General features: G+C 53.9%; 1 protein-coding gene across 1 annotated transcript in view; it reads left to right on the top strand.

The window, feature by feature from the left end:
• Positions 1 to 10468: 10468 nt before the first annotated feature.
• The window catches only part of EFHD1 (EF-hand domain family member D1), a 45089-nt gene continuing 29209 nt past the window's right edge, over positions 10469 to 26348 (top strand). Inside the window, exon 1 of the mRNA XM_066232835.1 lies at positions 10469 to 10976. Within this exon, the coding sequence (XP_066088932.1) occupies positions 10615 to 10976 (362 nt within the window). The 5' untranslated portion in view covers positions 10469 to 10614. The remainder of the gene's footprint in view (positions 10977 to 26348) is intronic.

Below are 26348 nucleotides of genomic sequence, written 5' to 3'. Positions count from 1 at the left end.
TAGAAAGCCATTTTCCCAAGTTCACCCAAATTGGAGACTGGCTCGGCTAATAACACCTAGTCTGGGCAATCTCCCTATTCCAGAACACTGGGCGTTTCAAGGCTGGTGGGCGGAGGCCAGGCCTGCCAGGTTGAAGCAGGGTCAGGATGGAGCCTCAGACACTCCTGGGTTTGGTCCTCTCCCACTACCAGCTGTGTGCCTTTGGGCTAGGCACCCACCTTCTCTGAACCTCAGTGAAGTAAGCAAATGCAGTACCATTCACCTCAGGGCGGCGTGGGCTTGGAGAGCCTGCAGAACAGCGTGGAGTGTGGGCCGGGGCTCTCCAAAGAGCTCGGCATCAGGGCTGAGAAACCAATCACTCAGGCTTTGTTGTCATTGTCTTGTAGTTATTAAAAAGCAACCAAACAAAACCTCCTACACAGTTCAGTAGTAGGTACAATTGATTGGTTTGCTGATATTACCACTCAAGACCACTCCTCAAAGCTCACCCCCACCTGCTTCATATCTCTATAGTTCCGTATAATGACATATATAGTGACAAATAGTATATATATTTCCATAGTTTTTCCTCAGAAGTCAAGGTTGGTATCAGATCTATTCACCTGAGTAACCACGATTTCCCTCTTCTGCGGTCTTCAGATTTGAGTTGATCTGTTGCGCGCCTTCCCTATAGCTTTCCCGTGCCTGGTCTTGCTCAGCTGGCTGCATCTCTGGATGGTCCTGTCCGCCACAAAGGCTTTTGTCAAGAGCTCATGTGAGAAGAGGAAGAAGAAGGAGGAGAAGAGGAGGAAAGGAAGGAGGAGGGGGAAGGGGAGAGGAAGAGGGAAAAGGTAGAAAGAAGAGGAGGAGAAGAAAAAAGAGAAGAACTCATAGGGTTGCATTCCCAGAACCTCTGAGTGTTGTCAGGCAATTGTAGGAATGCTTTGCTGGGTAAGACTTTTTTACTTATTAATTTTATCTATTTATTTATTTATTATCTTTTTTTTTTTTCTGAAGTTGGAAACGGGTAGGCAATCAGACAGACTCCCGCATGCGCCCGACCGGGATCCACCTGGCATGCCCACCAGGGGGCGATGCTCTGTTACAACCAGAGCCATTCTAGCGCCTGAGGCAGAGGCCACAGAGCCGTCCTCAGTGCCCGGGCCAACTTTGCTCTAATGGAGCCTTGGCTGCAGGAGGGGAAGAGAGAGACAGAGAGGAAGGAGAGGGGAAGGGCTGGAGAAGCAGATGGGCACCTCTCCTGTGTGCCCTGGCTGGGAATCGAACCCAGGACTCCTGCACACCAGGCCAATGCTCTACCACTGAGCCAAGCGGCCAGGGCCTTACTTATTAATTTTAGAGAGAGCGGAAGAGAGAGAAACATCAGTTTCCGTATATACCCTGACCAGGGATTGAACCGGTAACCTTTGCGTATACAGGACAATGCTCTAACCAACCGAGCTATCCAGCCAGGGCAGGTAACACTTTTTTTTTTTAAGTGTGGTCATCTTTAGTCATTATTTTTGTTTTTCCCCTTTTTTAAACTAAACTTTTATTGAGGCACAACAGTGTTCCAGCTATTGCTGTGGTGGAATGAACTACAATACCTCGACACTTATGCTCGAAGCAGCCAAAGGCAGACAAAACGCCAGCGTCCATCGATGGCGTAAGCGGCTCAACAAAATGCAGTCTGTGCGTGGGAAGGATTTTACTCGGGTCTTAATCTGGAAGGAGATCCTGTCACAGGCCACGCAAAGCTGCTGTTCAGTCCACTCAATTTAGGTTGTTTCCATGTGTCAGGACACATACAGAAACAGACCGATGTTTCTGTCTCTCTTGCTCTCTCTCTCCCTTTTTCTCTCTCTCAAATCAATATATAAATGTGGCCTGACCTGTGGTGGCACAGTGGATAAAGCGTTGACCTGGAAATGCTGAGGTCGCCAGTTCAAAACCCTGGGCTTGCCTGGTCAAGGCACATATGGGAGTTGATGCTTCCTGCTCCTCCCCCCCTTCTCTCTGTCTCTCCTCCCTCTCTCTCTCTCTCTCTGTCTCTCCCTCTCCTCTCTAAAATGAATAAAAAAATATTAAAAAAAATATAAATGTGTAAAAGAATCAACCAATGAATGCATAAATAAATGGAACAATGAAATGATATTTGTCTCTCCCTTCCTTTCTAAAATCAATCAGTAAAATTTTTTTAAAGTACATAAATCATGAGGGTATCACTTGATGAAGTTTGCAAGGTGAACCACGCATATGGCTGTCAATAGGTTCAAGAGGCAGATGCCACCAGAAACTCAGCATTCCCTCTGGTGCCCTGCCAGTCCCTACCCTCATCCTCACCCCTCGATTTCCAACACCCAAGGTAATTTTTGCTTGAACTTCACGTATAAAGGATATTTATTTATTTATTTATTCATTTTAGAAGGGGGGGGGGCCTGGCCGGTTGGCTCAGTGGTAGAGCGTTGGCCTGGCGTGCAGGAGTCCTGGGTTCAATTCCCGCCAGGGCACACAGGAGAAGCGCCCATCTGCTTCTCCACCCCTACCCCTCTCCTTCCTCTCTGTCTCTCTCTTCCCCTCCAGCAGCCAAGGCTCCATTGGAGCAAAGTTGGCTTGGGCGCTGAGGATGGCTCCATGGCCTCTGCCTCAGGTGCTAGAATGGCTCTGGTTGCAACAGAACAATACCCCGGATGGGCAGAGCATCACCCCCTGATGGGCATGCCAGGTGGATCCCGGTCGGGTGCATGCGGGCGTCTGTCTGACTGCCTCCCCGTTTCCAACTTCAGAAGAATACAAAAAAAAAAAAAAAGAAGGGGGGGGGAGCAGGAAGCATCAACTCCCATATGTGCCTTGACCAGGCAAGCCCCGGGTTTCGAACCGGCAACCTCAGCGTTCCAGGTCAATGCTTGGCCCACTGCGCCACCACAGGTCAGGCGGGGTATATTCTCTTAGGCCCAGCTTCTTTCTGTCCAGCTTACATTTTTGCGATTTGCCAGTGCTCTCACGCGTTCAAGCAGTTCATTTTCACTGCTGTATACAATTGCATTGTATGAATTCGCCACCATTTATAGGTCTGTTTTTACCAATAACAGACCTTTGGGTTGTTTCCAGTTCGGACTTTTATGAATAACGTCCCATGAACGTTATTCTACACGTCTCTCGCTACACACATGCGTGCCTTTTCTGTCTGGTACTGCAGCCGACATCCGTTCTTCCGCAATCTTTTCATTCAATATTATTTTTGTGAATTATTCAAATTGATGCGTATACCTGCAGTTTATTCATGTAGGTTTCCATTTCGTTCCTCCTACAGCAAGATGATGTCAAGGAACAAAAATAACCCTCTTTTCCCACTCTTCTAGTTTGTTGTCCGCTGGGACTTGGAATAAGAGGCAGATTAATGAGAAAACCGTACACGTTTAGCATGTTTTATGGGACATGGGAGCCTCAGAAGGAAATGGAGACCGGAAGTGAAACTTGAATGCTTTTCTGCTGGGTCCGATGAAGAGTGGAGCGTTGTGGAAAATGTGACCGGATGAATCAGTGTGAGCTTTGTGCGGTGAACCGGGGGGGGGGGGGGGGGGGGGGACGACGGACAGACGGACGGACGGACGGTCGACAGCGAGGTCTGCTTGGCCTGCAGATGAGGATACCCCGCTCATCCAGGTGTCGGGGCACCTCGCACACGAAGGTTCTGTGACCTGCTTCAGGGGAAGGTCAGAAAGTACTCCCTTCACCTCTTCCCTTCAAAATATTCAATACGCCAAGATGCTTCGTTTTGGGGTTCTGTGTCCTGAACTCCATCAATAGCTATAAGTATTTTTAAACACATCTCCTTGGGTTCATATCTCGAATTCATGTGAATTCCTCTAAGATATGCCTAGAGTAATGGGACGTGTGAATCTTCAGATGGTTGTGCCAATTTACACACTTACCAGTTTCATATGATAGCACTCATTGTCCACATCCAGCCAGGCTGGGCTTTGTTAGATCTGTCAGTGTTTACTAACCTGATGACACGAAAATGTTGGGGTTTTTTATTGGTTTAAGAGAGAGAAAAATATCAATCAGTTGTTCCATTTCCCCATGCATGCACTGGTTGGTTCTTGTATGTGCCTTGACTAGGGATCAAACCCACAACTTTGGCATACTGGGATGACGCTCTGACCAGCTGCATTACCTGGCCAGAGCTGGATCATCCCAACTTGAGTATGTGTGCTGTGGAAGTGAACATGGAAGTGTCTTTCTATTCCAGTGAGGCAGAGTGTCTTTTCCAGTTTAGGCGCTGCTCTGGTGGCCTCTTCTGTGAACTGCGTGTTCCTTCCAACATCTGTGCTTTCTTTGCTTTAAGACATTTCAGCACAGACAATGGAGTGTAATTAGGAGCCAGTTACTTCAGCCTTAGCTCGGTGTTAAGAATGCACAGCCCAGGGAGGTGCAGACACTGGAACCCTCATACATTTCTGGTGGGGAACAGACAATGGCACAGCCACTGTGGAAAACCGTCTGGCAGCTCCTCAAAAAAGTGGAACAGGCCCTGCCGGTTGGCTCAGCGGTAGAGCGTCAGCCTGGTGTGCGGGGGACCCGGGTTCGATTCCCGGCCAGGGCACATAGGAGAAGTGCCCATTTGCTTCTCCACCCACCCCCTTCCTCTCTGTCTCTCTCTTCCCCTCCCGCAGCCAAGGCTCCATTGGAGCAAAGATGGCCTGGGCGCTGGGGATGGCTCCTTGGCCTCTGCCGCAGGTGCTAGAGTGGCTCTGGTCGGGGCAGAGCATCGCCCCCTGGTGGGCAGAGCGTCGCCCCTGGTGGGTGTGCCGGGTGGATCCTGGTCGGGCGCTTGCGGGAGTCTGTCTGACTGTCTCTCCCCGTTTCCAGCTTAATTAAAAAAAAAAAAGTGGAACATAGAATTCCCATAGATCCAGCAATTCCACTCCTAGGGATACATCCAAGCGAAATGAAATCAAATGTCCACACAGAAACGGGTATATGCGTGTTCATGGTAGCACTATCTGCGATCACTAAAAGGTGCCATCAACCCAAATTTCTCATCAAAAAAGGGAAAGATTGCCTGACCAGTGGTGGCGCAGTGGATAAAGTGTTGACCTGGAATGCTGAGGTCATGGGTTCAAAACCCCGAAGGCACATATGGGAGTTGATGCTTTCTGCTCCTCACCTCTTCTCTCTCTCCTCCCCCTCTAAAATGAATAAATTTTAAAAATCTGATAGAAAAGGTGGTGGAGGATAAACAAACCATGGTCCCCCCATACAATGGAATACTATTCAGCCATGAAAAGGCATGAGGTACTGACACATGCTACAACTCGGCTGAACTTCTAAAACGTTATAAAAAGTGAACAAAATCTGGCTTATTTCAGACACAGAAGGACACATATCGTACACTTCTTTCTACGTGAAAAATCCAGACTAGGCAAGTCCATGGAGACAGAAGGCCGATCAATGGGCCTGGGAGGGCAAGGAATGGGAAGTGAGGAATGGGTGCAGAGTATTCTTCTGGGATGATAAAAACATTCTGGCACTAAGAGAGGTGATGGTTGCCCGACGGTGAATTCACTAAATGCCACTGAATTGTGCACTTCAACAACAGTTAATTATATGTTTTGTGGATTTTATTTCTTTTTTTTTATTTTTTTTATTTATTTTTATTTTTTTTCATTTTTCTGAAGCTGGAAACAGGGAGAGACAGTCAGACAGACTCCCGCATGCGCCCGACCGGGATCCACCCGGCACGCCCACCAGGGGCGACGCTCTGCCCACCAGAGGGCGATGCTCTGCCCATCCTGGGTGTCGCCATGTTGCGACCAGAGCCACTCTAGCGCCTGGGGCAGAGGCCGCAGAGCCATCCCCAGCGCCCGGGCCATCTTTGCTCCAATGGAGCCTTGGCTGCGGTAGGGGAAGAGAGAGACAGAGAGGGAAAGCGCGGCGGAGGGGTGGAGAAGCAAATGGGCGCTTCTCCTGTGTGCCCTGGCCGGGAATCGAACCCGGGTCCTCCGCACGCTAGGCCGACGCTCTACCGCTGAGCCAACCAGCCAGGGCTGGATTTTATTTCTTAAGAAAAGAACACACAGTCCAGGGGTATCAGGCAACATGATGTCAGAAGGGCACCTGTCCAGATGTGACTAATACATCTTTCTGTTATCTGTTACCTTGATCTATAACTGAAGCTTGATGTGGTAATTAGCATAGTGATGCCAGAAATGTTTTTGGCATCAAATACATCCATATAGTGGCTCATTGACTAAACTGAGGAATGTTAAACACGGGCTCCCATTGGTGAAATTAAAAGTATTGTTATTCAAGACAAGGGGACTGAAGGGCTGAGCTGCTCACCAGCATTGCAGGGTTGTGGGGCAGGGCTACGAGACACTGTCCCCCCAAACTGGCTTGGTCAGTGCCCAGGTGGGAGCTGCAGGGCACAGGGCAAGCTCTGTGGCTGGAACTCACTTCTTGCACCCCCAATCTCAGCCACCACCTGTGCTGAGCCTCTAGCAAGAGGTGCCATTGACTCAACACCTCCTCGGTGCTTTACATGCTACATTTTTGTACAACCTGCGGGTAGTATCATCTCTGTTGTATATATAAGGAAATAGGAGTTCAGAGAGGTTAAGTAATTTATTCACAGTCACACAGCTGCTGGGTGACAGAGCCAGGATTTACATCGCTGCTCTTCCCACCTCTGTTCCCATGACAGAGGGCTCCTGGTTGTGTTGAAGGGACAAGCTAGAATAGTTTATTATTATGAGAGTCCCAAAGATCATCTTATCCTGTGCTTTATGTAAAGACTGTCAGAGAGTGTAAGAGATTTAATGAAATGTAATATCCCCAAACTTCTTTTTTTTTTAAGACTTTATTCATTGTAGAGAGAAGAGAGAGAGAGAGAGAGAGAGAGAGAGAAGAGAGAAGTGGGGAGGAGCAGGAAGCATCAACTCCCATATGTGCCTTGACCAGGTAAGCCTGGGTTTCAAACTGGCGACCTCAGTGTTCCAGGTCGACATTTTATCCACTGCGCCACCACAGGTCAGGCCCCAAACTTCTTAAGATATGCTCCCATTGAGACAGGATAGTCAGAAGCTAGAAAGATTCCTTGGCCAACAGAATGGGGAAACTGAGACCTAGCTGAGCAAACTGGCAACCAATTTATAGCCAGACACAGACACTTACCAGGGCGGAAAGCCCTGGGTGCCTAGGAATGTGCAAAACTGGTGCCAGACCTCACCTTCAGGGTAGCTTGTCCTCCTCTGGCACGTGGCTGGCCATGTGGTTTAGACCCCCTGACCTTTCCTCCCTAGAGATAACATCTCTAGGCCTCAGTCATAGTTCAGCTCCAAGCTAAGACCTCCCTGCGGTCGCGCCAAGCAATCAGCACACACGGGACCCTGAAAGCATGCACCCGGGAAAGCTGGTGGATATTCTACTGAGATTCTCCCCTAAGAGAGGACATTCCCTAAACTCCCAGCCTCTGAAACCCTCCAGAGGAAGGACCCAGGCTGCTCTCCCTCCAGGGAGCACGCCCACACCTGTCCACTCGCCTCTTCTCCCACAGAGCAGGAGATAGTGCAGAAGATGATGGACTTGCTAGAGAGGATGGGCCTGCGTTAGAGGGACCGGGTTTGGCTCTGCTGCTGGAGTCAGTTTCTTGAAGTAGACATCAAGGGAGGTTTGCACAGAGCTTTTATTTTTCTTCTTGTAAATGGCCCTGTAGCATCTCAGGCCTTCGGTGACTGTACGGTACACTTTGGGGAACCTCTCTGGGTCAGGATCTTGCTCCTCTAACTTTGCCATTCCGGCTTCAATGAGACAAAAAGCATCAGCTACCCTTCTGTAGAAACCTTTTCGGTTCTGGAGTTTCTACATCTCTGTTTTCTTCTCTAAATGCTATCATCTGCTGCTCTGGTTCCATAAGGTCTTCACTGGTTAGCTCTTTGCCATGGGAGTCTAGTACCTCTATGAGATCATTTCCAGTGGTGTCCAACTGCAGTTGATGACCAATAGCCCTAGGGCAACCCATTCACAAGTACAGGTTGTAGGTAAGTTGGATGTTTGTAACTCGGGGACTTACCGGATGACTTTTGACTCCCCCAAAGCTGAATTACTGTCAACCAGAAGCTTTACTGACAACATAAACAGCTGATTCACACATAGTTTGTGTGTTACATCTATCACATGCTGTGTGCTTACAATAAAGTAAGCTGGAGAAAAGAAAATGATATTAAGAAAACATAAGAGAAAGTACATTTACTGCATTTATTGGGGGGGGGAATCCCCATATAAGTGGACTGCGCAGTTCAAACTTGTGTTGTTCAAGGGTCAGCTGTATTGCTCTTCCAGGCGGGAGAGGCCCTCTAGATCTGTGCCCGTCTCGCGCAGCAAGGGTGGGAGAGAGCCCGCCAGGAGCTGGCTGACTGGGCATCGGGAGGAAGGGCTCCCAAGGGTGGGAGAGAGCCCACCAGGAGCTGGCTGACTGGGCGTCGGGAGGAAGGGCTCCCAAGGGTGGGAGAGAGCCCACCAGGAGCTGGCTGACTGGGCGTCGGGAGGAAGGGCTCCCAAGGGTGGGAGAGAGCCCGCCGGGAGCTGGCTGACTGGGCGTTGGAAGGAAGGGCTCCCAAGGGTGGGAGAGAGCCCGCCGGGAGCTGGCTGACTGGGCGTTGGGAGGAAGGGCTCCCAAGGGTGGGAGAGAGCCCGCCGGGAGCTGGCTGACTGGGCGTTGGGAGGAAGGGCTCCCAAGGGTGGGAGAGAGCCCGCCGGGAGCTGGCTGACTGGGCGTTGGGAGGAAGGGCTCCCAAGGGTGGGAGAGAGCCCGCCGGGAGCTGGCTGACTGGGCGTTGGGAGGAAGGGCTCCCAAGGGTGGAGAGAAAAAGGGAATGGGATTATTATTTAAATTTTTTTTTTTAATTTATTGATTTGAAAGAGAGAGAGAAAAACATTGATTTCTCATTCTATTTATTTATTCATTCATTGGCTGATTCTTCTGTGTGCCCTGACTGGAGACTGAACCTGTAACCTTGGTGTATCAGGGTGACACTCCAACCAACCCAGCTACCCACACTAGTGGGCCAGGGTGGGATTTCTTTTTTATGGCCATGCCAGGGGACCCCTAGAGCAGTGGGAGGGTCTGGCTTGCCTTCTCCACCTGCTGGGAGTTCAAAACAGCGAGGTGAGAAACCCCAGTTAGGGAGAGCGGTGGCTTTCCCCTGCGGGGCCTGAGACATCCCGGGGAAAGCTGTGTGAATCACTTTAAGGGTTTTCCAAACAGAAACCTGAAAAAGGCCTGAAACTTGCCCTCAAAGAGCCATCCCTGGAGAAAGAAAGAAGTAATTGCGGGCCTTCTGGAAACATCTATGGGGAAGAGTTGGAGGCTGCTGATAATAAAGAAGAATTTCTCCAGCTGTGCGGGTCCTGTTCTGAGCCTGGTTCACTGTTTGGCACCCTCACTTTCTGGGTGTCACTATTTCCATGTCACCTACCCAAAGAGGCTTTCTTTACCCATCAAATCAAGCTGTTAAGCAAGGATGTTAAAAAGATTTTATTTGATACCTTTATTTCAAAAGTTAATATTTCCCCTAATACCTTAAACCCCCCCCCCCAGCCCCCGATTAGACCCTTACAGATGCCCACAACCCCTGCAAGATCTCTGCGTGCCCCACACGGACACGCCAAAGGCCGGCCTGGGGCTCCTGCGCGCCCATCCGGGCGGGGTCGCAGACAGGCCTGGGTCAGCCGCCAGAGGCGGTCCGATCGGAGTCGGTCTGGGCAGGGGCAGATCCGTGTTTACAAGACATTTCTTCAGCTTGGCTGATGTAACAGCCATCCGCATTAGCCTTCCTTAGGGAGAATGACGACTACACTTGTTTTTACCCTCTTGTTAAAAATGCTGAATTATTTCTTCATTTTCACGCCTCCTTTTGTTTTCCCGCTGTGTGTTTCACAGAAAAGGCCCGAGCCCAGCCCCTGAGGCCGCGCTGGTCGCTAACCTCCAGGGCCGCCACGAGTCCCTCTTCTTTCTTGCTCTTTTCTGTTTGCTTACTTGTTTTTAGCATTTTTAGTATGTTTTGCAAACATTTCTTTTCAATGCGTGTTTGGAAACGCAGCTCCCTGCGGTGCCTCCCACCCGCAAACCTCGGAACCGTCGCGTGCCGCCCAGAGTCGTGGGGGCACGTGGGCGACGCCGGGGGCGCTTGGCTCCCCCCACCTCCAGTCTGTCTTGTGCCTCGAGCGCCTCCAGTCGGGGCACTTCTAGGACACGAGAAAAGAACCGCCGGAAGAGTCGTGAAAGTTTTTCCCGCTGCCGTTCCCTGGGGACACCTGCTGCCCGGGGCGGGAGCGGGCAGCAGTCAGAGTTGTCCGAGGTCCGGAGCTTCGGGGAACCCGGAGCGAGTCCAGGTTCCTGGGCGCGTAGACACCTGCGGCCTCCGGCGAGGCGGGCGGTCCCCACGCCCTGGCGCCTCCTTAAAGCCTCGGCTCCGCCCCGCCCTCCCCCGTCCTTCGCCTGCGGTTCCACCCAACCGACGGGTCCCCGCCGCCTGGCAGAGTGTCTCAGAGCCGCAAGCCTGTGAGGAGCGCGCTGCCCGCCCAGTCCGCGCTCTAGGTCTCGAGTCCCCGCGTCCCCGATACGCCGCGATGGCCAGCGAGGAGCTGGCGCGCAAGCTGCTGCGGAGGCTGCAGCTGGGGGAAGCGCAGGAGGGCGGCCGGGAGCCCGCACCCCGCGCAGCCCCAGCCCTGGAGCCCGCGCTCGAGCCTGCGCCTCAGCCAGCGCCCGAGCCCGAGCCCAAGCCCGAGCTGGAGCCGGAGCCGGCGCTGGAGCCGCCCGCCCGGGCGCCCACTGCCAGCGCCGACGCCGAACTGAGCGCGCAGCTGAGCCGACGGCTTGACATTAACGAGGGCGCGGCGCGGCCCCGCCGCTGCAAGGTCTTCAACCCCTACACCGAGTTCCCGGAGTTCAGCCGCCGCCTCATCAAGGACCTGGAGAACACGTTCAAACGGTGAGTGTCCCCTGGGGCCCTGCGCCTGGGGACGCGGGCGGCGGGGGAAGATCTGGGAGCGAGCGAAGGGAGCGGTGGCGGGGGGTCGGGTGTCTGGCCGGGAGGCCCAGGTGCGGCAGGGCGGGATAGGGCAGGAGTCCCGGGGGTGCCGTTGGCACGCCCCAGCTCTTGCGCGTCCCGAGTCTGTGCCGGCGCGGTGGGGGACCCGCCCGGGCTCGGGCTCCGAGAGCAGGACCTGCAACTCCAGCCCAAAAGTTTCCCTAGGGCAGCGGAGCCCGCGTCCCGGGTCCTGGGCTCCGGCGCGCGGACCGCGGGTCCCGCCCCCTCCGCGGACTGGTTCCGAGATTTGCTCAGAGTACAACTTCTAGGAAACGCAGACGCGGCGCTCCTCACCTGCCAGCTCTTATCTCCCAAGGGAGACATTAGCCCCGTTGTCCTTTATCTTTTAAAATACAAGAGGAAAGTTATCCTTGGCTGCCGCGCGGGGTCTGATGTACTAACAGAGGCTGAGAACTGGTAGTTGGTGAAACTCGTCGCAAAAGATCAGGACGTTCCTGGAGTAAGCGGGTCCCAGGAGACTTCTGGGAGCGTCGCCTTGTCTGCTGGCGCCCATTGGAACCGGACGTGACAGCTGGCAGCGGGTCCCGTGGGAGCTCATCCCTGTCCTACTGTGTTAGCCCCACCGGACGGGGGAGGCAGAGTAGAGAGCCCCTAGGAGGCCTTGTAGCCTTGGAGATCCTGGGGCCTCAGTTTCCTCATCTGAAGAATGGGAACAGTAATCGTTCCTGCCTTTTAAGGCAGTAAATTATTTTGCACACCGTGAGCTCCTAACCGAGCTATTAATATTATTTCCAGAATCGGGCCAAGACCAGAAAAAATGCCTGGGGGGGTGGAGGCCGGTGGCCAGGTCATGCTTGGGGCGTTTTAAAAAGCGCTTGGAATGTTTGTCCTCTGTGTGGAGGTTCTATTTAAGGGTGCTGTGTGGCCAGCGTTGTGTGGCCGGCGCCTCGGCCCCTGCCTGAGGCTGGGCTGTGGTCCAGCGCCAGCCCCTGAGTGGAGGTCAGCAGAGGGGGCACCCGGAGGCCGCCGCGCCTCCTTGGCTTGCCTGACCCCTGGTTTTCCAGGCCCTGGCTTCCAGGCACTGTTCCCTGGCGTTCTCACCAGGTTGGGGGAACGAAAGAAAGCTGAGTTGGGACCAAAGAATGCCTGCGACGGGGACAGAGGTGGGAGAACAGCCAGTGAGGGGTTTGTCAGAGATTTGTTTGGGGTTATGCCTTTCCTGGGAAGACCAGCAGTTTCCCCAGTCCAGATGGACTCTGGGGTGGCATTAGCGGAACTTCTTCAGGTTGCTTTGCAGTGATTTGGGTTTCATTTATTCATTTTTATTACTATTATTAGTTTTTTTTTCCTGCAGAAAAGTCTTTGAGGGGATGTTTGTTTGTTAGTTGGCTGCGTAAGAGTAACAAAGGGAGTTCCACAGTAACAAGGTGGCTGGTGTCAGGTATGGCTGGATCTAGGTGCGCAGATGATGCCAGCAGTGCTTAGTTTCTCTTTTTCTGAAGCTAGCTACCCCTCTTTTGTTCATGTCCTGCACTCTCCCCACCCTCAGGCTACCCAGACCCTATAAACACAGGGATTCCTTGGCCCACCCCCTGAGCCTCCACAAACTCAGTCAGCATCCTTTAACTGAGCTCACTGGTTTCCCCTGAGGTGTTTCTCCCTGTTTCCCGCACCTGGGAGGCAGCTGAAACTTGGCTCTCCCTACCCCTCCAGGGTCAGGGGCTCCTCCAGCTGGCAGATGTTGTCACTTAGAGACCTCTGGTTTTAGTGTTCATCCACTCTTAGTGCCCAGAAGTCTAGTTGATGGATACACCCTTCATCTTATGAAGCGGCCCTGACCACACCGAGTCCAGGCAGGAGGCAAATCCTAGTCCCGAAGCAGCCCCCACGGGTGGGAGGGGCCGCCAGCCTGCCCCAGCCTGGGCTGACAGGTTCCGAGAAGGCCCCAGAGCTGGCTGGCCACCCAGAAGGAGCTCAAAGTGGCGGGAAAGCAGAAGCTTACTTAGGAGGTGGCTGGGAGCCGAGGGGGTGGCAGTGGGTGCTGGTCTGACCTTGTGACCACAGGCACATAGGGGCTCTGCTCTGATAGTCACGTAGTGTTCTCCCTGTGCGTGCGTCTTCGCATGGCCTTCTGATGTGATCGGATTTAGGGCCCACCCTAGTCCAGTGTGGCTTCATCGTAAAAGACTCTATTACATCTGGAAAGACTCGATTTTTGAATAAGGTCACCTTCTCAGGTTCTGGATAGCCATGAATTTTGGCGGGCCCTATTCAACCCATTATGCGAGTGAGCAGAGATGCCCAGACCATGGGGCACCATCTTCCACCTCCTTGTGGGGGAGGGGAGGGAAAAAGTCCTTCCAAGGAGGCCTTCAGATTTTGAACGTCAGACTCTTAACCAATTTAAATGAGCTAAGTGAGTTAGGAATGCCAGAGACCTAACCAAAGCCAGCCTGGTGGAAGGGGGATCTTCCCAAAGCACAATGCCCATTCAGATGGAGTCGCCATCTAACTACAGAAACAAAGCCTAATGCACAGAAACCCCACCCACCACTGGTGCCAGGACTGCAATTACTTGGAGCAAGAATTTCACTCTTAATCAGAGTTTCTAGATCCGGACTCTGATGTCGCTTTGGAGCTCGCTTGGAAGCTGACTTGACCGGTACAGAGCACGCTCATTCTTTCGTTCGGGGCTAGATGGATTTGTGCAGATACTGCAAAACACGCTTTGATCTTTTAAATATGATTTCTTGTATTTAAAAGTATTTTGCCTGGGGATTTCTTACATTTTCAAGATTAAAACAAAACAAACAAAGGAAAAAAAAGGATTCTTCCCGGCCTGTGAACAAGCATATTGGGTTCTTGGCAGGTTGGGTCCTTGGCGCGAGGGTCTTTGGTCTTTGTATCCTGGCTCCTCCGTGGTGAGTTGTAGAAGAAAGAGAATTTTCTAATGAGTGTGGGAAGCCAGAGGCTTCGTCCGCGGGGCCAGAAAATGTTCCCTCTCCATTTCCAAGTGTGTTACTGGATAGCCTGAGGCTGCAGAGTGGTGGCCTGATTTTGCACTAAGACTGAGAAGGCCCAGAAGAAATCGACTCGACACTGTGTGTCCAGGACTGTAACACGAGCTGGTGGAGTGGTCAAGGTTAGACAGGAAATTTCAATTACCCCGGAGCTTATCCAGGGGCCCCTTTCAAAGGGGGTGAGGGCGGGGAGGGAACGAGGGCATCCACTGAAGGGCGGGGCCCGAGTGCAACGTCTGAAAACGCAGCTGTGGTGTGTTTTGCCGCATGTTAAAAAGCTTGCGTTTCAGTTCCCCAAAGAGAGGGTGGGAAGAGGCGCGTCTGGTGATGGGAAAGGCATCTTTTTATTAAGAATCCGAAATGATGATGTCATGGGTACCCTGCCAACACCCAGCTCCTGGGTCAACCATGGAACCCCCAAAGACGAGGTTGTCCTGGAACTCTCTTGTCTTGTCTCCCCCTCCCCAGTACCCTCCCTGCTCTGCTCTCTGAGGGTGGGAGGAAGGGGGGGTGGAGTCGGAGGGCTGGGAATTTGCCAGAGAGGTGAAAGGAGCCTTCTCCAGGAGGCTGGTCCTGAGGGTGGAGGTGAGCACCCCTCCATTCTCGTTCACACCCTTGGAGAGAATGGACGTTACAAAGGCGAAAGGAGATGCAGGTGAACAGAAGCTGAGTGCTTCCCCGCCCGCCTCCCCTCCCGGCCTTAGAGATTGAGACCTTCTGACCCTCGTGTAGCTGCGGTCCACAGGGATCCCCTGAGATTTGAGACTCCCTCCGCGGTGCTGCGTTCACATTGGGCTGTTCTGGGTGAAGGGTGGGGCGAGGGAACCAGGGCCTGTCTGAATTCCTGGGGGGTGTTCAGCCAGAACACCCCGGCTGGCCTCTGTTCTGGGGCCTCGGCCTCCGGCAGAAGGACAGCATGACTTGGAACTGTTTCTCAGCCCAGTGTGAGCGCCGGTTGTTTGCGAGCACCAGTGTGCGTGATGAACATGGTGTAGGAGGCGCGCAGGGCCGGCACTTTTATGTTCTTTATTTATTTATTTTATTAAAAAATTTTTGATGTTAGAGAGAAAGAAGGGAAAGAGAGAGAGAGATAGGAACTGGCAGTTTTATCTTTGCAGGAGCTTTCTCCCCCCTTCTCTCTCTCTCTCTCTCTCTCTAGAAGTCTCCTCCACCCTCCTTATTCCAGAGTAACCTCATGTTATAAGAATTTGAGTGATGGGAATTTTAAATGAAGTGAGTTATTAAAGACTTACATTATGCCAAAAGGAAAAAAAAGTCCTTTTCCTCTTCTTCCCTGAAACATTTGTTAACAAGTGCCTGGTTTCCAGGCTGTAGGGTCCAGGGGACTCGAACTGAATTTATACTTTCAGCCCTGTGGGTCCCCTGCCCCCAATCTAACTGGGAAATAGAAATACCTTCTCCATTGAGTTGGGAGGGGGTGGTCAGGTTTACACAGGCTACATGGCGCGTGGTTTTGCGGCATGGCAAGCCGATGGGTCTCTGAAGACCTGCCACGGGAATCGGGTCTTGGGAGCTGGTGACAACCAGGCCAGTCTGACTCCAGGAAGAGATGCTGAGGGTAGGAGCCCAGCACGCCCTCAAGGTTTTGCACATGCTTGCTCTTAGCTTCCGTCCCACAGATGTGCATCGTGTGCACCTTTGCACGTTCACACATGCCTACACGTAGTGACATCCATGCTCTCACTACGCACCTTCTCACACGCTCACAGTGTTTGGCCTCTGCCACATTTTGCAGTCCTCCTTGACAAGGCCCCTGTAGCTTCCTCCTGCTTCTGTGGCCCCTGAGTGTTTTTGTATAAGGGCACACCGCTGGTCCTAAATCCGGGAGGCTCCCCGGGAGGCCCGAGTGCAGGCACAGCTGAGACGTTGGAGCATGGACCGTGCCATCCTGCGGGATGAAACTTGATCTGTGTGCTCACTGACCTGCCAAGACATGGACCTGAGGCCCCCGAGTGACTCGGTTCCAAGGCTGCACGACCTTTTGTGACCCCTTCCCTAGTGCTTCCCCTGCCGGCTCCAGGGCCAGCACCATCCATACTCCTGTGGTACCGGCATGATGATGATGATGAGCGTCCTTCTCACTTTCCCTCTCTGAGCTAGTCATTCATTCATTCATTCATCTGTTCATTCATGCATTCATTTATTCGTGCATTCATTCAGGTAGAGCACCTGTCAAGGACTGAGATTATACAGATTGGTCTGGAGGGGTCTCTGCCCCTGGAGGCTCAACAAACTCTTAACATGATGGATTTTACATGATGCTGCTTGACAGGCAGGGAAACCAGTCCTAGGAAAGCCACCACTAGCCACGTACAAGGCCCCCACGTAGCCCGGCAGACCTGGGAGGAAGCTGAGAGACACCCCACGTAGCCCGGCAGACCTGGGAGGAGGCTGGGGAGACACCCCACGTAGCCCGGCAGACCCGGGAGGAGGCTGGGAGACACCCCACGTAGCCCAGCAGACCCGGGAGGAGGCTGGGGGACACCCCACGTAGCCCAGCAGACCCGGGAGGAGGCTGGGGGACACCCCACGTAGCCCCGCAGACCTGGGCGGAAGCTGGGAGACACCCCACGTAGCCCGGCAGACCGTTGAGCAAGATCTGGCCTGTGGGCTGGAGTCTGCTGCCATGATTTCAGAATCTTCTGAATCCTGAGCTACGTGATTCCACGGTGGTCTCACGCCTGTCCTTCCTCTCTTCTGGTCAGCGGCCTGGGGTTCCACTGGCTGGGGCCGGCCTCAGGTCCTGAAGGGGACGAGAGGCAGAGGCTGGGGTCCCCAGTGTGACGTTCTGCACCCGCGGAAGGGTTGCCTTGGCGTTACTTCCCCTGAGCGGTGGTCCGCGGTGTGTCCGAGCCAGGCTACGGTCAAGCTCTGAAGGGACTTAAAAGCTCCCGATGGAAAGGGAAGCGTGGTGGCACAGAGACCTTGGCCTTGGGTGTCTGCCTGCCTGAGACTCTAGGTTCGTGCAGGGGTCCCTCCCTCGAGCCTTCAGACCCTCTGAAATCAACTTCTCCAAGGGGTTTGCGGCCCATTTCCCCAGACAGAGCTGAGACCCATTGGTTCGGAGAGAATCTGCAGGTGAGAATCTCACAGCTTAAAGAAAACACTTGTTTTTTACCTTATAAAAAAGTACAGTGTTTCCCGTTTAAATGTTCTTGTAAAATAGTAAAGATATTTACGCTGAACTCCGAGAAGGGACGCCTCAGGCTGTTCTGTCCCCGAGGGGTCACCCCAGCAGGGTCGGTGGCCTGTGCCCCCACAGGAACGCTGAGACGGTACAGGCCATGCTGTCGTGAATTAGGGGGGAGGTCTTTGGCTCAGGTGATGGAAAACCCTGCCCCGAACTCACCAGTCAGTAAAGAAATGAACCATCTCGTGTAACAGGGAATCCAGGGGACGAGAGGGCCTTGGTCGGTTGGCTGCTGTGGTCAAGGGCTCGGGCCCCTCCTCTCCTGCTGTGTACCATTCTCTCTGCTGGCTTTTATCTGGGGACCGATACCAAGATGGCGAAGTTCTTCAGGTCATATCCAGCCGTGACAGTTGGAGGCAGGAGAGACCTGGGGTTCTAAACAATGAGGAAGTCTTTCCCAAATCTTTTCCTAAACCAGCCTCTGAAACCGCTTGGCCAGCACTGGGTCACGGGCCCACCCAGGCCAGCGACTGCCCAGAGGAAGGTGATGACCATGATCGGACCACAGTTAGGCTCCCTTCCCTGAGGGCCGGTAGCTGGCCACCATGGGAGTTCTGCTATTGAGGAAGGGAAGGGGTCTCCAGTGTCCTTGGGGGATTTTTTCCTGAGCAGTGTACAGTGGTTCTCTTCTGTCCCTCGTTCTCGTGTGTACATGGGAGAAACATTTAGAGGCAGGCCTGGATTCCAGAGACCAGGTAGCAAGCAGCCCACTCCTGCAGGTTGGCCGATCTCCGGGCCTCTCTGGACCACCCACCCCGGGCCTGGGGCAACGGGCTCCTCGACTGTCCTCCTCCGTCACACATGTTGTGACCTCTTGCCAGAGCCCAGATCTCATTGCATTGCTTTCCTCTTCAGGAGCTGCTGTGATTTGGGGACCAAGATACAACATTTGAGAGCTCCCTATTGCCCACGGAGCGAAGTCCAGGCTCCTCACGATGACCCTGAAGGCAGCTGCCCACGGGCTATTGCGTTCTTCTCTCTCACTGGTCCCCATACCGGCTGGTGGCCCCCCACAGCTTCTCTCCCATATCCCGCGTTGTCCCATCAGCTACATTTAGTTCCTCTATCCGTCCATTATACTGTTGATTTTTGTGAGGTTTCCCTGCCCCTCCATATTGTTTGCCCTGGGAAGGCAGGGTGGGTCTTCTTGGTTGCGTGGTTAACTTTTTCCTCCAGCCCCCCCGTTCACCCCAGGACCAGGCCCAGGGCTGTGGCTGGGGCAGGGGTGCCTTGTCCCCTATGGAGGGTCTGCACTGAGGCTCTGACCTGTGCCCCCCCCCCGGGGGGGGGAGCTTCGCAGCGCACGGGGCTGACAGAGGAACGGGAGCTCTCAATGGGTGGTACAGTTTCTTCTAGCAGTGACACCGGCCACATGCCACACGGGCACACATGCCTGTAAGTGAGATGTGGAAAATGGTAAGTGACCACCTTCTCAGGTTGTCCCCAAGATCGCGTGACTGTTTGGTGTGCAGTCACAGCCTTAATTAGGTCACTCGGGTTCCAGCCCTACGTTCTTTCCACTGAGGGAGCTGCAGGGCTCCCCCGGGCCCCTCGGCAGGGCCACTGGATTTAAGGCGGTGCTGGCACAGAAGGGAACAGGGACAGCACTGGGCAGGGAAGTGGTGGGCTGGAGAGCCAGACTCAGGAGGGGCCGGGGGGGGGGGGGAGCAGCCCGTGTGCTCTTCCTTCCTGTTTGGAGGGATAGCCTCGTCCCCCACTGTCCACGGCACCTGTGGCCCCGGCCTCCCCTGAGGCCCGTGCCTTCCCCTGACTGTTTCCCTCCCAGACTCCTGGTCTTGGGGGTCAAGGAGGGCTGGGGCATGGCTAGGGCTGCCTCAGTCCTGACAAGTCTGGGTGTGGAAACCCTGGCTGTTTGGGGGCACCCATGCCCGAGACTCACAGGGCTCCCCAGAATACCCAGAGCTGGGTTTCCAGGGCCAGCTCTGCCCGGCTCTCTGGCCTCTGGGGACTTCTACGGGGAGGGTTGAGCGCTAAGGGGAGGCACGCCATTCCTGCGCATTGGCAGCAAAGACCAGACCCTTGCTCCTCTCGACATCCCTGGTCAGATGAGCCCTTGCCCTCCCCGCCCTGCAGCTGGTACTTGCCAGGGAAGCTTCCTTGAGACCCTGCTCTTCTGCTCATGACCTCGGCCCTTTCACCTCTAACTCGAAATTTCCAGATCCACTCCTCCTTCCTCTGTCCCCAGACTGAGCCCCCTCCCCGCCCGTTCTTGCCCAAACACAGCACGAATACCCTGATTTCCAAAGGACCACGGGGAGATCCCAGAAGTCAGGCCTTTCTCTTAATGAGGTAATATCAACCAGAACTTAAAAAGTGAGCCCTTATTGATAAGCTGAGAGTTTATCTTGCCTCCTTTAATTTGGCAACAACTGGACAGACGAGGAATTGAAAGCCCCAAGAATTGGAGTAACTCTCCCAGGGACACAGAGAACATGATGTCACCAGGACTTTGAGCTAGGGGAGTCCTGCCCCAGGAGCACACCCCCAGCTACTGCTGACCCCGCCTTCCTCAGGAGGGCCCCATCCTGTTCCAGTAGAGGGAATCATTACGGTTACATTTGCATGACAGAGTCAGAAGCTTTCCAAGGCCCGGCTCTCTCTCCCCAGCCTTAGTGGTCACAGGGTTCTGGGTATTTGTGCCTTCAGTGCTGTTGAAACACTTGCACCACCAACCTGTTGTCTCGTGGTCACTGGCATGTCCCTTTGGGGGTGGCACTTTGTTTCCAGTCCGGCTTGCTGGCATCAGCAGGAGGATGTACAGGCAGCTCAAGCCTCCCTCACTGAGGTCTTCCTGCTGCTGAGTTATGGCATCCAGTTTCGTAGCACGAGGCTGGGGGAGTGTGGTGCAGTGAGCGGCAGTCCTGTGCTGTCACCCCTGTGCCACCTCTGCTCCTGAATCCACGTGGCAGTCCCTGGCAGGGGCACTCCCCTGCACGCATGTTGGGGACAAAGCAGATTTCTCTGATTGTGCTGAAGCCTGGGTGGTGGCCGCCTGGTTCTGTCTCCCCTATGCTGTCACGCGAGGCGCCGAGCACGAGTGGGTGTTCTGCAGTGGGGGAGGGGGGAGGCTCAGCTCTGCCCCCACTTTTCTTTAGGAACGTTCAGACACCATGTAAGGGTAGGGGTCTGCAAGGCGCTGTGGCTGATGTGGGGACAGGACCCAGCCTCTGCCGGGCTCCTGCAGCCTGCAGCCTGCCAGGAGGTCGGCCTTTTACCAGAAGAGGAGGGAACTGGCCAGAAGGGAGCCCCCCCCCCCCGCCGGCACTGACTGTACAGGACAGGTGGGGCTGGTATTCCGCTATCCCCAGTGCCACCCCCGCCCTCACCGCTCCCCCCTGCCTCCCTCCATGGTGAAGACCGTGTGCCCTCCACACTGGGCGCCTGCCTTCGTCTGTGCATCCCCCACCTTCCAGAAGATCCATCCTGTACACTGGGCTGAGAGGCCTCTCGGAGACAGCCGTCTGATGCTGTGTCTCTGCCTGCAACTCTTTGGGGGAGAGGTTGCCCCCTGTTGCCCTTAGGCAGACACTACCCTCCCAGAATGCTTTGTGGGAGTGGGCCCCTCGCCCCCGTCAGGACATCCCGGTCCCTCTGGACTTGGATGGGTGACAGCGGCTTCCTCTTGGCACATTCGCTCCTCTGTCCCAGCCACCTCCCTCCGCTCCAGCTCTGCCCAAGTTCCGGCCTTATCGCAGCTCAACTGTTTCTTTGTGTCTCTGCCTCCCGCGGGGACCCGGCTTTGTGCTTTCCTTCTGCTCCGTAGGGGCCCCAGGTAGATGGTAGCCAGGTGGTGAGTGAGCCAGTGAGCGGAACCGTCCAACAAACCTGGCAGGGGTGGCCTGATTGGGAACCAAGGACTTCGGCTCAGGGCTCAGGGCTCAGGCGTCTGTACTGAACCCCTCCGAGTCCTATCCCAGGGCGGCCCGCCCACCCCTGCTCAGAGCCTGCTCGCTCTTAGCTCTTACTCTGCGTGCCAGGCTAAGCACACCCAGAGATCTGGTTTCCCCACTGCAGCAGACAGGAAAGGCAGAAGGAAGAAAGGACAGAAAGAAGGAAGGAGTGGGTGTATGAGGACCCACACCACGGCGAGGAAACCAGAAACTCAGGGAATGGGCAGCCAGGGGGGTCTGGAGGAGGCAGGACAGTGCTATGACTTGTTGGAGTCCTGGGACGCATGCAGAGAGGCCCAGTTAGGGACACTCACGGGGAGCAGGGTGAAGACTGCCTGCTTTGGGCGTAGTCTGGCACTTGCTCTCTCCTGCTGGAAAGAGCCTGGCACCACAGGGGATCTTATAAAATGCTGGTTCTGATTCAGCAGGTCTGGGGCGGGGCCAGGCTTCTGCCTGCCTAACAGGCCCTGGGGACCTGGTCTGGGGGCCCCACTTGGAGTAGCTGCCATGCACGATTTCCATACACGGCCTTCCCAAGGAAACGCGGGTGTGTTTCTGTGTCCCGGTGGGGTCTGAGGCAAGGTGATCTCCCCAACACGAAGGCATTTTCTGAGACACTGCCATACCCCGAGAGCGCCCCTCTGAGGGGCCCCTGGGGAGTTTCTGATGGCGGAACCTCAGGCAGACAAAGGCTGGCGGCTTCTTTCTTCCTCTGAGGCAAGATCCTTCTGGCGCCACGAAAACCAAGAAGACCCAGGGGCTCTGTAGTGGAAGCCGGGAGAGCGAGGGAAGCATGGAGAGGAGAGAGGCCCTAGCCCCCTCGCTAGAGGGCCTTTGGTGGGGGGAGGATGCGGCGTCACCTGGGCCGCTTGGGCCAGGCTGGGGCGCTCCTAGGTCATCGGCAGGCACAGCGGAGGGCCGTGTTCACAGAGCTCAGCCTATCCCAGCTGCCCACCCTGCCCACTGTCCAGTGATGCGCCCTTGGAAGCAGAACCGATCGATCCTCTCGCACAGACGGGCCCATGGAGATTCAGCGCGAGGGGCCGCGGCAGGCTGTGGACTTGGGCCCTGCCCCCCGCCCCCCCAGCCCCAGAACGCTCAGATGGGAGAACCTATTTGAGGCCCAGTGGGTGTGGGCAGCTCTTCAGAGCAGAAGCCCTGGAAGCAGTCTGCTTCCTCCTCGTGGCTGCAGACAGGCAACACTTTTAGAAACAGCCCTCTCGCTGACGGCTTCCCAGGTGCCGGGCCTGGAGCCGAGCCCGCGTGTTATCTCTGCGCGGCCCCTCGCCCACCCTGTGCGCATGCGCAGCAGGTTCTCACGTCTGCGGAGGGCCCCCAGCCCGGGGCGCTCCCAAGTCAGTGGCAGGGCTGGGCTTACAGCCTGGCCTGTGTCCGCAGGGCTATGCCCAGAGCCCAGGGAACTGCTGTCTCTCCCTAACAAATCCCGGAGAGTATAAAGATGATAGAGACTGAGGGCATTTTAGAACAAAAGCATGGAAAAAGGGGTCACCAGTCCAGAGGAGGGCTGGAGGGAAGGCCCAGGAAACAAACCAGGGAGCCGCAGTCTCGAGATTACACGTGGGTTTTTATATCCTGGGTAGTCTTTGTTAGGAGAAACCTGGGTTAACATTGAAATCATAGAGAAAAAAGAGCCCGGAGGGATAGCTCGGTTGTTTGGAGCATCGTCCTGCAGTGAGAAGGTGGCCTGCATTGTGCCGGGTTGGGTTACATACAGAAACGGATCGATGCTTCTGTCTCCCTCTCTCCCCTTCTTCTAAAATCAATTGAAAAAGAAAAGAATAGACAAAAAGGAGCTAAGGGCTTCAGGCAGTGCTTCTCAAAGTGTGCGCCAGGGCACACTGGTGCGCCCTAGAAGATTTCCAGGTGTGTCCGATGGTATTCCAGAGAAATATGTGCCTGTTGGGGACCAAAACACCAACAGGGTTTTTGAAGTTTAGAGTTTGAGGGGACAGAGGTGTGGGGAATTGACTATAAGCTGACAGTCTGCCCCACCTCACTTGCCTGATTAGGTTGCAAAAGGCTGTTAAGCTGTGGTGCTGGATTGTTTACACTACCCCCCATGTTCCCCGGAAAGACTGGAGGCAAGTTTCTTCTATGCTTTGTTTGGTGTCAAGTTAAGATGTATGTATGGTGGGGGCTTTCTGCACTCAACACAATTAAGAGTAAAAAGAGAGGAATTCTCCAATGTATTGACGAGGAAATGAGAGTTTGCCTTTCAAATATATGCCCAAACATGGAAGAAATCGCTAGGACACATCAGGGTCATGTTTCTCATAAACACAAGAATGAAAAAACTAAACACATTCGCTCCAGGACCTGCCAAATTTACTAAATCTTACTAAGAATGTATCTATATATATATAAAAAGATAACATTTTTGCCATTTTTTAATTTTTAACCCCTCTCTTTTATGAATTCTAAAAAGTATAACTCAAAAAATGTAACAAAAAAAATTATTTTTTTTTTGTATTTTTCTGAAGCTGGAAACGGGGAGAGACAGTCAGACAGACTTCCGCATGCGCCCGACCGGGATCCACCCAGCACGCCCACCAGGGGCGACGCTCTGCCCACCAGGGGGCGATGCTCTGCCCCTCTGGGGTGTCGCTCTGCTGCGACCAGAGCCACTCTAGCGCCTAGGGCAGAGGCCAAGGAGCCATCCCCAGCGCCCGGGCCATCTTTGCTCCAATGGAGCCTTGGCTGCGGGAGGGGAAGAGAGAGAGAGGAATGGGGGGGGGGTGGAGAAGCAAATGGGAGCCTCTCCTATGTGCCCTGGCCGGGAATCGAACCCGGGACTTCTGCACGCCAGGCCGACGCTCTACCGCTGAGCCAACCAGCCAGGGCCTAACAAAAATGTTTTTAAATGTCAGAATAAATTTAATTTTGTTGTACTTATTTTGTTTGATTACCATAAAAGCACACTTGGACCTTATTTTTTTTTCTTTAATATTTGACTTAATTATTTTAACATATTTCTCAGAAATTTGTATATAGTGTGTCTACAATTATTTGTAGGATTTTTAATGTGCCTGACTTCAAAATGTTTGAGAACCACTGCTTTAAGGGAACCCCGGTAAGCCTGCAAGCATTTGAAAGATGTAAACTGTGAGCCCTGGCCGGGTGGCTCAGTTGGTTTGAGTGTTGTCCTGATATGCCAGGGTTGCAGGTTCGATTCCCAGTCAGGGCACATATGAGAATCAACCAGTGAATGCCTAAATGAGCGGAACAACAAATCAATATTTATCTCTTTCTCCCTTCCTTGCTCTGTCTAAAATCAATAAATACAAATTTTAAAAATGAAACAGATGTAAATTGTGGGGAAGAAAAAATATTTGGCTGGTTTGAACTGGGAGTTGGGGGTGGGGTGCAGTAAATGCAGGTTTAGGTTAGCCTTGTGGGGAAAGAGAGAGAGCTCCATAGGTAAGGGACCCTGCAGGGCCTCCCTGGGCCCGGGTCCCTCTCCCTCGCCAGGAACTTCCCCTTCCAGGTTCCCCTGGGACCTGCTCCCACACCCCCGGGCTGGGAAGTGCCATCTGTCTGCAGGCGGAGATGCCGGGCAGGTGGCCCTACCCTGGGGAGTGTGAGTGGGCCCCCCCTGGGCCAGCTAGTCTTGGTACACTCCCTTTTCTCCAGGCTGATTCCAAATTGCAAAGGTGACAACGCTCTCATAGGGGCAGCAGCCACAGAGTGTTCTGGAATAAAGAAAATCTGTCCAATTGCATTTGCCTTTCCCACGGGCCCAAAAGTTTGGTGCAAGGTCAGCACTTTGCAGATAGCCTGGTCTAAAGGGGCTTCCACGCTGCAGGTGCCTGAGGAGAGGGGCTCTGAGCATGTTAAAGGTGGTTGTCTTACACCCCAGGCCAGCCTTGGCCACCTCTAGCACCCTGTACCACACCCACCACGGGATGTGGTAATAAGGTAGGAAGTCTTCACAACCTTCAGAAAGGCCTTTATCTTTGTAACACCTGACTTCCCCAAGAAGCTTCTGTCTGCCTTGGCTCTGGCTAACCTGTCTCTGTGGGCAACCTTGGCATTGGGTGAAGACTCACCTGCTATCAAACCTTTCTCCCTCAGGTGGCCTGTCTCCCAGCCCCGCGGTCAGGCCGCAGGCTTGGGTGTTAGGATGAAGGTCCTCCTTGTTAACCTCACTAGGGCTCGTGACCTTGGGCTGGTTGACCTTGGTGGGTCTGGTTTCTTCATCAGCCCACAAACAGTACTACATCCCTCAGAGGAGTGTTGGGGGTTTAAGTCAGTGAAAATTTATTTAAAGGGCGTGGTTGGTGAGAATTCCTCCACATGCTTGTAAGATGGCAATACCAGTGTTCCCTTGGCCTAAAATGAATGACTTTGCATCATGCTTTAAGACCGAAATCAGAATCCACCCACATTTAGGACTCGGCAACATGGCTCCTATCATTTCTGCCAAAGGAAGGAATTGTAAAAAAGTGTAAATCTCACAGTTACAGTAGTGGTCTGTTTACCGGGACGTTGAATATGCACTGACCGCCCCCACCCTCCTCAGGCCACCCGCCCCCCCGAGTTGAGGGGCACATGGTATAAACTCGGTGAATGGTCATGCCTGCATTCCCTGCACCCACCCATGTGAAGCCAGGCTCCTGCTTGGAAGTCCCAGGTTCGTTCTGATCCACGGCAATTGGCTTTGCTGCCTACCTCAGCTGTCACCATCTGTCAAGTAGGGTGACTAATCACCACTTCATAGCACTGTTGAATTAAACGAGGTGACTGAGCACAGTGCCTGGCACTTAGTAAGCTCTCAATAAAACAATGAACACAGGCGGTTATTATTAATTCTTCTTAGAACTTGTAAGGATGAAAAGGACTGGTATGTGAGACAATGCCCTGCGAACTGCAGAGCCGACAGTTTTAGCGATTAGACGCTTTGAATCCTGTGGGGCGTGCTGCACACAATATAGTCTCAGGGGCTTTGAGCAGAGCAGATAAAACAGTGAGATGCCAGGGGGGGGACCTGGGAAGGTTTTCCTGTCCCTCTTGCAAATGCAGGCCCTGAAGGAAGGGACTGAATCGATGATCTGAATGACCAATCTCGGCTCCAGGGGGAGCGGTGAGGATACCACTGATGGGGGCGCTTTATAGTCCTGCCAGGACTTACAGAGCCGGCACTCGGCCAGTG

This window comes from Saccopteryx bilineata, chromosome 5 (genome assembly GCF_036850765.1).
Source record: "Saccopteryx bilineata isolate mSacBil1 chromosome 5, mSacBil1_pri_phased_curated, whole genome shotgun sequence".
Taxonomy (NCBI): domain Eukaryota; kingdom Metazoa; phylum Chordata; class Mammalia; order Chiroptera; family Emballonuridae; genus Saccopteryx; species Saccopteryx bilineata.
Note: the sequence above shows the minus strand (reverse complement) of the source record. Positions and strands in the feature narration are given on the sequence as shown.